Below are 14,895 nucleotides of genomic sequence, written 5' to 3' on the forward strand. Positions count from 1 at the left end.
TGTGCAGTTCTTTTGAAACATAGTTTGGTGTAAAATATGTTCGAAAATAACAGAATTTTTTTTGTCCCACTGCCTCTTACAAACCAGATTTAACTATATGTATTTAAGTAATTTTTGGTCCTCAATGCTCTTCAACTTCGTACTTTATTTGACCTTTTTAACATTTTTTTATTCAGCGTCACTAATAAGTCTTTTGTAGACGAAACGCGCGTCTGGCGTAAATATAAAATTTCAATCCTAGTATCTATTACGAGTTTATTATGAGTTTATTTACAACCCCTGGGTCGATGCCACTGCTGGTGGATTTTTTATTCTCCGAGGATATCACCAGTACAGAAGTCAACACCTCTGTTATAAGTAAACTGTTTACAAAACTATGAATTTTTGAAATACCAAGGTTTTAATCTCAGGAATAGATAACTTTAGCTGTATTTTGCAAAACTTTCAGGAATTTTTGGTCTTCAATGCTCTTCAAGTTCGTACTTTATTTGTCCTTTTTAACTTTCTTCGAGTCTAGCGTCACCGATGAGTCATTTGTAGACGAAAAGTGCGATTTGCGCAATAACAACGTCTCAATCTTGGTATGACGAGTTCATTTACAAATATTTTGCAATATTTTATGTTTCAAAATACCGAATTTTCATGTATTATACAATTGCATTTATACCTGAAGAATTCTAAATTCTTTAAAAAGAAGTAAAAAGTAATTTTCGGGAATTTTCTAAACAAGTATATCTTTTTTTCTGTGGGATTTCCTACGAACTGTAACAAGTGTTTTATCAAACTTCTATGCCGTCTTTGTATGATAAATCGTTGATTGAGACGATTTAGAAGCGGTGATATGTCTGAATCAGTTTAAAACATTTTGATATTCTCCTTCGAATATGACCCAAAAAATTGTAGAAAATCTTTACTACTTTGGCTAACTTGATATTTGGCCGATAGCAGTCAAGTCGTATACATTTCAGTCCCAAACTGACATGTATCTCATAGACCTTATGCAACAATACACAATTTAAGATGTACATATTTCAAGGAATAAATTAAAGATTTTGTTAAATTTGAAATTGTTGCGTGCATCAATTATTTTAAATTTTAATGAATGGACACTTTGGATTAATTATTGTGAATTGAGGAAAAGGTTCATACTAATATATATATTATTTTCTTTGACTGTATCTTGCATTAATTTGTAGGATCCTTTACTATAGATAATTGAGCTGATCTGTAACAATAACATCTCCATGCCTTATATATCATGTACTGTAGTACGCCGCTAAATTAAAACTGACGAGGAAAGGTAACACATGGCCACCGAAAGCTTTATTTTGAAGCCCAGGTGGTCGTGTGGTCTAGCGGGACGGCTACAGCTGTATATATATAAGTACGTCTGAGTCAGTGACAACTATCCAACAGATTGATCCATCGGATCACCAGCAATGATGGTGATACATGGCTGTGTACATTATGTATATACAACTCGTCTAAACATCAACCCAACAATGTTAGATCTGTAAATTTGCTTTCGCAAATTTTTTGTTCTTTCGTCGCCGGAATTCGAACCCATGCTACTGAGATATCGTGACACCAAATCACCTGCACTGTAGCCGTCCCGCTACAGTACAAAAAGAAGAGGCGCAGCAACATAGTTCCATTTGTTTTAACATACAATCCCCTTACTAACCTTTCACGTTTGATCCGTGCCAATTGGCAAAGTATTGCCAATCACCCAAAATTATCCAAAATCTTTCCCGATCCTCCTGTCTTAGTTTTTCGGAGACCAGCAAGTCTAAAAGACTTATTTGTGAAAGCTGCCGTCTCCTCTAATAAAAGCTGTTCAACTACAGGATGGTGCAAGTCATGTGGTAACAAACGATGTCTGACTTGCCAACAAATACTGAATACCCAAACATTTACTTGCCACTCCACTGGGTCTGTGTACACAATATTTTGTAATGTAACTTGCAAAACCCAGAATGTTGTATACATTCTTCAGTGTCGATGTGGCATGCAGTATGTTGGCGAGACAGAACAGCCATTCAACAAACGCATGAATGGTCATCGTACTGACTACACCTGCAAGCCCGACCTTCCCGTAAGTCGTCATTTAAGATCACAGTAGTAAGTAAGTAAGTAATTAGTTTATTACAGTGTCACAATCTAACATTATACATAATATATTATACATCAGATAAAAACAGCATAAAAATATATTAGATTCCTGCCTTAAAAGACATATGAGACACTTTTACCTCATGTACATTAAATGCATAAACAATTTAATACATTTTTCAAAAGTAAAATTTAAAAATACGAAACAATTACTTCGTAGATCAACAATTTTAAACTTACAAGAACAAGAAGGGCACGCCCAAGCTGATCTAAAAAAAACTTACCATCACCATCATAGATCACAACGAGGATCCGTCAAAGGCCGACAGACTTGCTCGGGAAAGTTTTTGGATAAGAAAGCTCAGGACAGTTTCCCCAGAGGGCATTAATGAAAAAACATAGAAGAGTCACTCATTTTCCCTACCATCACTAATTTCCTGCCATCGCTTGTGTCAAGTAACTCCGGATTCCGTACTGGACTCTTCACTTTTCAGGAATTTTTTAAATTATACTAGTTTTGATTACAGTTGGCAGGGATGTGTAAATACGCAGCCACGTTCTATTACTTAACCTTAGTAAAAATTTATTACTCATTTTTCTTATCATCAAATTACTAAATTTTTGGGATGTTTTAAAAATACGCAGTCTCTGTTGCAATTGCTCTACCGTTATTATATTTTAAATATTATACCAGCTTAGATCGGTCAGGACTGTTTATTGGGACTGTATTTACACGCAGTTGTTTAACATCTCAACTGTCACCACCTTTGAGAATTTAGGGAAGGTTAGTAAAGATGGGATTGTATGTTAAAACAAATGGAACTATGTTGCTGCGCCTCTTCTTTTTGTACTGTAATAGGTCATTGCGGCTGTTATTGTTATTGCGCGCAAACCCCTTATCTTATTTTGGCATATCTTTGTAGTCTTTGCGCCGTGTTTGGAAATTTTAAAATTGTTCCAGCTTTCGCTTAAATTGTATAAAGTTCAAGATTTAGATAGAGTCTTAATTTGAATTGACATGATTCATTTGTCATCGTGCAATTACCGAGGAAGGATATCTGTTATCCGAAATATCTAACATATTGTTCGTTTTATTGTGTTTTTGGTGATGTTGTACCCTTTTAGACTTGTTATATATATATATAGAAAATGAAAGCCCATACAATGAAGAGGGATTATAAAGAAGTTTAATTGACAGAATGTCTCCATCAAATGAATATTGATTACAATCCCTCCCGTTAAAATATATTTTGTTTGGATGTATTAACAATTTCCTGGAACGTAATAAAATAACTTTTTTTTGTGATTATGTTTTTTTCCTTCTGTTGTAAAATATAACAGTTTAATATGTTCATATAAAATAAAGTCGATCCTCATTCGTTTAGGATCTACCGCTCGATCGAGTGCGAGTGGTCGTAGGTTCATATTGGCAAGTTGGATGTATGAAATATCAACTTGGAAGTAAGACACTTAATTTCCAGCTGGAAGAGAGAACTATCAAATTGGTAGAGAAGTACAAAATTGAACTGACAAAACTTAACATAAGAAGGAGAATATAAAAACATAATGTTTGAAGGTATGTCATCTTTTATTTGTACTGTATGTCTTTGTTTTCCAGTAATGCGGAGGTGAAACTTAATTATCGTTATGGACGTAAGGCAATAACCCTTGACGATGTTACATGTACTGGAACTGAACAGGACATAATGGACTGTAAACATGCAACCTGGGGAACTCATAACTGCAATCATGAGGAGGATGTAGGCGTTCGATGTGGTAAATTTTTATCTGCCTCTATAGTTTTTTTTTTTTATCTTTTCGTTATAACATTGACATATAAGTCTTTTATTTTATTTGAAAAGGAATCGTATATCTCATTTTTCTTCATATCTATTCGTAATGGGAAGGCCTAGAGTATCAATAATACTAGCAAGACGTTTTTTTTTTTTTTGGGGGGGGGGGGGGGGGTTATATCTTCGCCATTATAATAGATTTCATTGAAGTGATAGATAAAAATTGTTGGTCGTCAAAATTATTTTACAGAGCAGATGTGGAGGATGAGCAGGTTTAAAGAAGACGTTGTACTTGAGTTTTTCATAGATAAATCCTATGTGCAGGTGTGTAACACAAATTTTGCTGACGAAAAGGTTTGCCACATGCTTGGTTTTGAAAGGTATTTAACATTCATCAAATTATCTGAATTAATGGAGAAATAGGTCGAGTAATGAGAACATATTGCCATGAAATATAAAAATTAAATTGAAAAAAAAGAACAGCGTTTTTTTGCATCTCCCCTTCATATATATATATATAACCTGTTCGAATTAATTTTCATTGTGTTATTTAAATTCAAGTAAACGAAATATGGCATGCCTAACATGTTAATTTCATATCGCAGATATTACAGCACACGAAAGTGTCAGTCACTTTTCAAAATGTGAAAAAAGAATTAACGCGACGGTACCGAAATTGCACATATTTTTACGTTTTTAGCTCACCTGGTCGACAAAATCAGCTTTTCTCATCATTTGGCGTCCGGCGTTCTTCATCTTCCTTCGTCGTCCTCTAACTTTTACAAAAATCTTTTCCTTTGAAACCACACTTGGCCTGAATCATTAGGGTATCTAGTTTAAAAATGTATACATCGGATAGGGAAATAAATCATTTTGGTGTGTAGTGTTGTTTCAGATGCACAAATGTGTAACGTAACGGTACCCAAATTGTACCTATTTAGCAAAAATAGCAGCGGAAATCTTACAAGATTCCTAGAGACTAAACAATTTGTATTTTTTTTATTTGATACTATGCACATCTGTCAACATAGGTAAAACTATTTAGATATGCACAAAACGTTCACAGTATTATCAACAGATGAAGTGTTAACTGAAAAAGCAAAATGTACCGAAATGTCGCCATGCGACGTCATCAAGACGTCATCTTTTTAAAATGAGAAAATACAATATGTTACAAGTATCCATTTAAAAAAAAATGAAGAGTAAACATGGACTAGTATCCAATTGTTTAAAATATTTGAAGAAATTAAACAAATGCTCTGTTATTAGACTTTTGACGATGCGAATTTAAGCATGGATGCAATTTGGGTACTCCTTATTTCAGAATCATTGATGGTTTGGAGATTAGTTAAGACCAATTTTTCTATGGTTCTTTATGGATTAAAAATCAAATTGGTGTACCTATATAATAAAGAAGGATACGGCTACTAAGTAAACACAGAATGGACAGTTTTGTCTTTATCATAAAAAAACGTAGGTGAAACAATTGTCAAAATAGGTGCAATTTGGGTACCGTCCCATTACATTGCAACTTCAACTACGGATGTAATAAAACGTTATATGAGTTGTTAGTGAGATAATTTATTAAAACGTATTCTGATTGAGTTCAAACTTGTCTACAAAACAAAATGAGGATAAACCTATGTAAAAGAAATCAAAATTTTACTGAAATATTTGATATAAAAGGTAAAATCTACCGATTTAAGATTGCATAAAATAAAAGTTAGTATTGAAAAACAAAGGTTCGAAATTGAATATTTCCCTTGATTGGCAACATGAGAGTTACGTAATGAAGTATTACATTAGATTCCATAAGAAAGCCATGCATTTTTATGCCCCACCTACGATAGTAGAGAAGCATTATGTTTTCTGGTCTGTGCGTCCGTTCACCCGTCTGTTCGTTCGTCCGTCTGTCCGTCTGTACGTTCGTCCGTCCGTTCGTCCGTCTGTCCCGCTTCAGGTTAAAGTTTTTGGTCAAGGTAGTTTTTGATGAAGTTGAAGTCCAATCAACTTCAAACTTAGTACACATGTTCCCTATGATATGATCTTTCTAATTTCAATGCCAAATTAGAGTTTTTATCCCAATGTCACGGTCCACTGAACATAGAAAATGATAGTGCGAGTGGGGCATTCGTGTACTGAGGACACATTCTTGTTGTTTCTTCATTTGTCAACTTAATATGCGATACTATTATTTATCAAGCAAGCAAGCAACTTTTTACATCCTTTTACTGCGTCTAGTTAACAAATGTGTACGAAGCAGATTTCATACAGTCCAATTTCATTTATTCAATAATTCCAATCACCCTTTTCAGCAAAGATTTTTCCATCAATGTCATTCCTTCCACCAAGAAAGGTCGACGATTTATGGATATGAAGTGTAATGGAAACGAAGATCTATTATCACAGTGTCGAAGAATGATTCATTTAATGGGTGATTGCAAGGCTAGGTCGAAAGCTTTTAGATGTGAGATTAATTATATTTTTATAATGGATTTATGAGACTTGAACATTTGGATACTTCTGCTGCCTCTTATTACAAATGCTTGTTTAAGTATGCAACACGTGATCTTCCACCTTAATGTCTGTTCAACTATAAATTTAACGTTACTTCATCTAGTCACAAAACCATACAATTGCATACAATCATTGTAAAATTATGTTAACTTATATTATTTTGCGTGTATTAACCTCTATTTTGATCAGATAAGTCATCATATGTTATGATTGATATTCCACAAAAGAAAGAGTTCTAAAATGCATGTAAACAGTCAATCGCCCGATAGAAATAGAACCACAAACGCCAAACTATACCATTTAAAATGTATATGATTACACGAACAAATGTTTTCTAAATGACATTGTTGTCTGATCAATGTCAAACGAAATTTGCATCAATATATTGTAATTTTATTGATTATGTCCCCTTAGTATTACATACTCATCAGAATCCAGTTAACTGAATACTTAAATATTTTTTGAAAAAACATTTGAATGTGTAGCATTTTACTGGCTATTGGAAACAACAAATCAAAGCTTTCTGATATGTGTTATATGGAATCCTTTTAACATGCTGTACCGTTTTAACATGCTATACCGTTTGATGCGTCATGATTAATATATCATTAACTTCCTAGGTCTTCCTATTTATCAGATTACCGACAACCTAAAGTGGGAATATCGATAGTGAAAAAAAGCTTACACCTGTAAATGTTGTCATACAATTTAGGTATAATGAAATTACTACTAAAAGGTTGATTCAAACTCAAATGATTATTTCCCTTAGTGTATGTTGTACCTTTCAGGCTTTGGACAGAGACTGACACACGGTGATACACCTTACAATGGACGATTAGAGCTTTACCATGATGGACAGTGGGGACCTGTTTGTGATGATGGTTTCGACGATGATCAGGCATCCGTAGTGTGCAGATATTTAGAACTATCTTGGTCAGTTATCTTCTTATTTCTCATAAAAATCATTAAAATGTTAGAAAAGATTGTCTTGGGGTACGTTTAAAGACGTAGATCTGATAATGTAATGATAACAAGTCGAGTATACTCTAGCAAATTGAATTTGGTGGAATTAACTTCGAACACAGTTAAAGTTGTTATTGATATTGTTGTGATTGTAATTGTGTTTTCATACAAAAACAATTATTAAAGATCTTTCACACATCTTTATGAGTTTGACTGTCCCTTTGGTATCTTTCGTTCCACTTGCACATCACTTTATTTGTTTAGGTAAATACAGCTGTTGCTCAAAACACGCCTCTTTTGGGGAGAAATTGAATATTCATAGAAAATTAATTTTGTTTACATACTGGTTCCCAGTTATGCTCTATGTGTTCCATATCGCAGAGACAAAACTTGGGAATGTTACCAGTAAATAAACACGTGCATATTGTTTACATTGAAATCTGTGGTAACCTTTCATTCGAGGTAGAGGTAGTTAAGAAAATTAGTGTAAGTTTAAACTCTGAGAAGTTCAGGGCATATAAACGTTGAAAATATGCCGTACAGCCCTATATTTTGAACTTTGAAAAAAATTGTAGTGCATATGAACTTTCAATTCTAGGATAAAGTTTTTTTCAAAACTTCATAGTAAAAGTGGTACAGTTTTAGCCGTAAAAGGAGTTTCTATGGGAAATTGCATTGTCAATATTTACAGAAATGCAACTTATAGATAATCTAAAGAAAAGTAAGATCGATTTAATTACAACATGTAGAAATAGTAAAATAATCCACAAACACAATACCAAAAACAATTGATTAGGCAGCATTAACCCAACTCACATGCGCAAAAAGATCAGCAGTTATACCTATCTAGTGGCAACATTGTGCTGCCAATGGCAAATGCAAGTCCTGTAATAGATTAAGGTTTTATAAAGAATGATAATTGGATATCGATGGATATCAACAAAAAAGCTATTTAATTTCAATATAATTATAACTAGCCTTCGACAAGAGTATCACTATAGTATTAAACGCCTTTTTAAAGAAATTTATTGGTGCATAAACTCGACCAATTCACTTACAAACAAATAAAAGTCTTATTATCATTTAAACGAATGTTTTGTGTATAATTTGATTTACGATTAACGTGCAGTGAAAATAAATTTGGTAACGTCGGTGTTATTATTGCCATCATCTTGTTACATCGGTTACGAAAAGAAGTTCGGTCAACGTCGTCTATCGAAAAATAACCAACGTCAAGATCAACTACCGGAAGTTCTCTCGACCAACCATATCAACGTATTCTTTTATATGCAAATCATATCAGAATTATTACAATCTAATTTTAATAATCCAATTCTCAAAAGTTCTTAAACCTATTTCTCTTATATGGTCAACACTCTCATTCAGTTCAAAAATTACAAATTTAGCGAATCGTTGATCAACATACAAAATGACGTCATATATCCTGTCCTAAACCTTTCTTTTCTTCTGTAATCTTTGTCCTTACAACAATTCAGGAATGGACGTTTTTCCTACGAGTTTAAAGATCGGAGTGACGATACAAATTACATACTAGACGACATTGTTTGTACCGGAAGAGAGACAAGTATATTAAATTGCAGACACACTTCATGGAATACTCACAACTGTGACACCAAACACAGAGAAGATGTTGGTATTCAATGTAAGAACAAATAATGGTAATCAATTTACACAAATTTGGAGACAAAATACATCATGTACATGAAATTATCTACATTGTATATTTATTGTGAAACTCTTTGAATTTCATTGGTGTGATTAACAAACATCTAGCTATAGTTTTTGCCGCTTTAATGATTGTTATAATTATTTCCTATCATTCTTAAAAGAATAAAAGATCAAAAGATCCCTGAGGGACATTCAAACTCATAAGTCGAAATAAAACTGAAAACGTTGTGGCTTTAAAAGAAAAAAAAAGACAAGGACATGTATTATTTTTTAAACTTTTGAACATGAATAAGATCAAATATTTGAAATTGTGTGAAAAATCATATAGCTTAAATTAAACAAATTTTCTCATTAAATCATGTTTTGATTTAAATGAAATATTTTCTGAATATTGCACCTGAAACGACGACGGAAAAAAAACAAATTTACACCCGTAGACTTTGTTCATTTTATATATTGATTTAAAAAAAATAAACAATAAGATTATTGATCCAAGGTACTGAACTCTACATGCGGTTATTTTTGCGACTAGCCTGTGATCCTTACATGTACTATTTTTTGGAATAAATTGAAGTCGAATCTGTTGGTGGATATTTAACATTCTTGGGTATATGCCTTAACAACATTTATTGCGGGTGGAGAAGTATTAAAAAAACACGATTTTAATATTGTAAAGACCTCTTGATGTTTAGGTTTTATTTATTTTCGCTTAGTTGCTGTTTAATTGATGATCTATTACCCAGGTCTATGTATGCAATAACTGTTAATCTAATATAGGCTCACCAGATGAAATGGCTCTTGCACTTGAAGGTGGCACAAAGTCGAATGAAGGAATAGCTCAGATTATGTTAGGGAAACAAAGAACCAATATATGCAGCTTAGGATTCGATAAAAAAGATGCAACTGTCTTTTGTCGGGAATTAAACAGGAATTACAGGTAAGTCAAGAGTAATTTCTGATGCTAGTATAATGTACAAAATCCCAGTTCAATTTTTCCCAAGCCCCAATTCATGTATTCACGTTTTTTTGTCTTCGATTCTTTTTTAAACATGCTAGAAGCAAAGTGGAATACCTGTATTATTGGTACAATGTGTATTTGCTTTTTCAATATTTAAAACTATTTTAGTAATTTAATGTTGAACTTAATAAGCATCGGACAAGGATTTGGCAAGGGAACAAATAGCCGATCCTCTTGACTCTATATGGATTTGGCTATTTTTTTAAGTACATGTACTTTTTATTCAAAGCTCTTCAACGTTCTCGGTTTCTATACATCCTTTTCTTTCAAATATTCGGCTTAAAATGTTCCTGACGAATGGTAATTCAATAGAGCTATTTGGACGCATGAAATTTATGACGTGTTGTCTTCATTTTCTTTTTACAAGAGAGGAAAACACTTTGGTTCTCATTATGCCCTGCCGGGGACTTTAATAGCGTATTACACGATAAAAATTAAAACAAAAATACCGAACTCCAAGGTTAATTCAAAAGGAGGAAGTCCTTATAGACTGGTAAAAATAAAAGAGCACACTTTATTAACCAATAGTAACGAATGGAAAATAACTGTTATCTTCCTAACTTGTTGCAGATATATCCAGGGGAAAATGGTGGGTAAAGCCAAGTGTTACAGCTAGCTTGTTTTTTTATCCTATGCGCTTGGCGAAAAAAATCAAAGTGAAGGTTCGTTTTCAGGTTCAGAACATATACTTGTATAGTTATCAAAGGTACCAGGCTTATAATTTAATACGCAAGACGCACGTTTTGTCTACATAAGATTTATCAGTGACGCTCATATCAAAATAGTAAGAAAGCCAAACAAGTACAAATTGATGAGCATTGATTACCCAAAAATTCCAAAATGTTCTGATAAATACGGCTAAGGTTATCTATGCCTGGAATAAGAACGTGTATGTTTATCTTTTTAAGACATGTTGTAGTAGTATCAAAGCATACATACAATACATCATCAGACGATATTTACCATGAAATGTTCAACTGTACTGGTAATGAAACAAAGCTTGTACTTTGTCCTCGATATACTGTAAGATGTCCAAGGGAATCGAAAGCAGCTATCGTCTGTGGTAAAGTATATATTTTCATCATTCTTATATTATTTGCATATCTATAAATACTTAAACGGGATTGGTCAAATACATTTTTTCTTGGTTTACACTTCGAAAAACCATGTTTCCGAAACTACTTTCATAAACTTCACGATGATCTATTCATGCGCAATACACATATATAGTTATCAAATGTACCAGGATTATAATTTATTAAGCCAGACGCGCGTTTCGTCTACATAAGACTATGCAGGAATCTAGGAATTTTCAGCAAATTGCTGAGATTGAAAAACAAAAAAACATAATAGTTGACTTGTTCCTATTTTAATGCATATAAAACATTTAAAAAAATAATGCATTCAAGCTTTGAAAATGTATAAAAAATTTCAATTCGTATGAAATTCCGGGAAATTTCACGAATGATTTGGCGAATTTACGTCATGGCAAAACACGATTTCATACGAATGAAAACTTTCAAACGAAAGATTATTTCGTTACTTTAACGTTTCAAATTCGGATAATGTATAATTGAAATGAAGTTTTTGAGGTAGATGCTATTTCATTTTGGATTCTGTTGCATTTATCGGTCGTTCATGGTTTTTAGAAAGTCAAGATGGCGGCGTACTCCTTAGTTACGAAATGTCATAATGCTTTTGATGGTAAATATAATAGCCATCAAACAAAAAATATTTATTAAACATCGCAAATGTTTGGATGAAGGATCAAACACACTTTTTCTAGAGGTTATTGATGTGTAAACCGGGGCTTTTATTCACAAACTCAACATAAAAGTCCTTTGGACTTTTATTCAGTTTGTGAGTTAACCTCCTATGTGCCATAGGGCCGATTTGGCCGATCTTGTTATGCTCCCTTTGAGTGCCAAAGATCGGCCCAGCCCAATTTTTGAATTTGGTTTAACGTCACAAAGTATGTGACGTCACAGCCAAACCTACGGCAAGCGACGCTGTCAAAAATGGCCGCACCGGGAGATCAGCCAATTTGGTTCCGTGTGTTTCCACCAGAGGCAGAGCAGAACACACCATTTCACGGAGCTGCATCTGGACCCATCAGGATGCCAGCGAGAGATTCTCCTCCTATTCTGTACTTTTATCTACTCTTTTCATTGGATTCAATGAAAGAATTTGTGAAGCAAACAAACAGGTACAAATTTTGAAAGATTTTTATTCAGAGATTTTTATTCTTAATTCTCAGTTTTCAGCGATTTCTAGTTTCGCAACCAAAGGGAAAGTTCTTGCAGGAAAAACGATAAATTATTCTCAATTATTGAAAAGCCAAAAAACAAAACACACACACACACACACACACAAGGACCGAGTCAATGAAAACAAAAGTTTTCACGGGAAGAACGAGTGATAATATTCCGATAAATTGAATAAAATATGTTTTTGGATGGGTTTTCACTTATATATATATGACAACATAGAATAATTTGTGTCAGCTAAAATTATTCTTTTATTAAAGATTCTTTCTGAAGGACATAAAACTTGGCAAACGAGAAAGACGGGTTACATTAGGATTATTTCCTCCGGGCATACATTTAGGATTATAAAGGTGCTTTTTCTAAAAAAAAAATTTACTTAATTGAACATAATCTCTCAATTACAATCATTACAATTTTCAGATATGCTGCAGACCTATATGACAGAACTAGACTCCAGACTAGTAGATTTTCCAGGAAATGTCAGTGGAGAAAAGAAGGAAAGCTTACAATTTCCGAGTTCAAGGCTTTTTATGCGTCCTTTTCAATATGGGATTAAATAGGAAAAGCTCTATAAAAGAATATTGGAATCGAAAAAACATGTCTCAATCTATTCTATGGTTTAGAATGACTTTTGCCCGCAATCGCTTTCAAAATGTTTTAAAATTCTTGCATATTGTAGAGTGGAAAAAGATCCCGGCAATAAATAACCAAAACTACAATTCGGCTTCAAGAGTTAAACCATTAATTGACTTCGTAAATAGAAAATGTTTGTACTTCTATAGACCAAGACGGGAGTTGTCAGTCGACGAGACGTTGGTCGGAACAAAAGGTAAAACGCCAATGTTGCAATACATTCCGAGCAAAAGATCCCGCTTCGGAATAAAATTCTGGGTTCTCGCGGAAGCTGTTACGGGATACGTTTTACAAATGCACATTTATCTCGGCAAAACTTTCGAACCCGCTCTCCCTGCGGGTACATAACAAGGAACAAACGTGGTAATTAAATTGTTACAATCTGCTGATCTGCTCAATAAATGGTATCATGTTTTTACGGACAATTTCTTCTCATCCTTAAATCTTGCAAGAACATTCCTTGTTCAGAGAACCCACCTTACAGGCACTTTACGAAAAAATCGACCCATGCCTAACATGATTAAGAACGCTAATCCCGATCCCGGACAGACAACTTATGCTAGACAGGGACCCATACTGTTGTGCTCCTTCCGAGAACAGAATCGACGTAAGCAGGTAAAGCTAGTGTCTACGTTTTATAGCGCAGTCCGAGCAATGAATGCAAAACCACTTATCGTTAACGCGTACAACAACTTCATGGGCGGTGTAGACCTTTCGGATCAAATGATGGCATTTTATAACGATCACAGAAAACAAACCAAAGTATGGAAAAAAATTATATTACACATATTTCACAGAACACTGCTTAATTCTTATATCCTGTATTATCAACACACATCTCATAACCCAATATTAACAAGATTTGAATTCGTGAAACAAGTAATTGACGGACTCACCGAGGAACATCTATCAAATAGACAGCAGAATCCTGGACAACGACAAAAAATACGAAAGGTAATGGAAAGGAAAGAAAAAGACTGTACTGTGTGTTCCGACAGGAAAAACGGCAGACGAAGAAGAGCAAGGACCGAGTGTCCACGCTGCGCGAAGGGACAGCACAAGTTGTGTGTTCATAGACACGAATGTTAATAATGGAATTATGACTATCTTAAAATTGTTTTGTGAATTATGATAAAAAATATTCTTGTAAAAACATAAATGAATTTAAAGCTGTATTTTTATTTTCTAATGACAAAGTTTTGTCTTTCTATAACTTATGGAACGACCATTTATAACTCGGAGGAAGGAGAGCATGTGTTTTTTTCTGAAATAAATAATTTGATTCTACACTTGAACAAAATAAAAATCTGGCATTTAAGGGAAGAAAACAAGCTAAAAGGGAATATTTAACATAAACTATAATGCCAAACTATTAGGAAAATGTTGCATCACGTAAAAAAAAATGATCAGAGATTTTGTTTTAGCTAAAAGGTCGATCCCTTTGAGGCGGACAATTTAACTTGCAAAAAGGGAGACATGGATTTTTCGTAGAAAACAAGGCAAGAAAAAAATATTTCAGAGAGAAATTTTGGCGATAAAATATAATTTATTGCTTCGTCTTTCAAACATAAATAATTTTGAGACAAGAAAAAAGCACCCTTTTTTATAAGTTAAATTGTTCATCTCTTTCGAACTCAAAAGGATGAAGAAGTACACAATCTAAAAGGAAGAAAGTACAAAAACAAACAAATGCATAGTTTTCGAACTATTAGATATCGGTTTGCATGTTTAAATCGTCAACAAGTCAGCTCTATTTATCCGTCTTCTTGTCTGAAAAACGCCTCTCCGCAGAACAAATTAATTCCATTGACGTTTATGACGTTGTATAATAATTACGTCTAGGACGTTTTCTCGAAAAAAACAACTTTATGTAGGGCCGATTCTTGGCACTCAAAGGGAGTAA

General features: G+C 33.6%; 1 protein-coding gene across 3 annotated transcripts in view; it reads left to right on the forward strand.

Moving 5' to 3' along the window:
• Nucleotides 1-14,895, forward strand: part of LOC139485773 (uncharacterized) — a 36,958-nt gene that overhangs the window by 3,626 nt on the left and 18,437 nt on the right. For all 3 annotated transcript variants that reach the window (XR_011655397.1, XR_011655396.1, XM_071270412.1), the window contains exons 3-9: nt 3,731-3,888; nt 4,156-4,285; nt 6,221-6,372; nt 7,211-7,355; nt 8,882-9,048; nt 9,852-10,011; nt 11,001-11,155. Coding sequence is in view for 1 of the 3 variants with exons in the window: in XM_071270412.1 (XP_071126513.1) it covers nt 3,731-3,888; nt 4,156-4,285; nt 6,221-6,372; nt 7,211-7,355; nt 8,882-9,048; nt 9,852-10,011; nt 11,001-11,155 (1,067 nt within the window). In the remaining 2 variants the exon portion in view is untranslated. The remainder of the gene's footprint in view (nt 1-3,730; nt 3,889-4,155; nt 4,286-6,220; nt 6,373-7,210; nt 7,356-8,881; nt 9,049-9,851; nt 10,012-11,000; nt 11,156-14,895) is intronic.

The sequence above is a fragment of the Mytilus edulis genome, chromosome 8, assembly GCF_963676685.1.
Source record: "Mytilus edulis chromosome 8, xbMytEdul2.2, whole genome shotgun sequence".
Taxonomy (NCBI): Eukaryota; Metazoa; Mollusca; class Bivalvia; order Mytilida; family Mytilidae; genus Mytilus; species Mytilus edulis.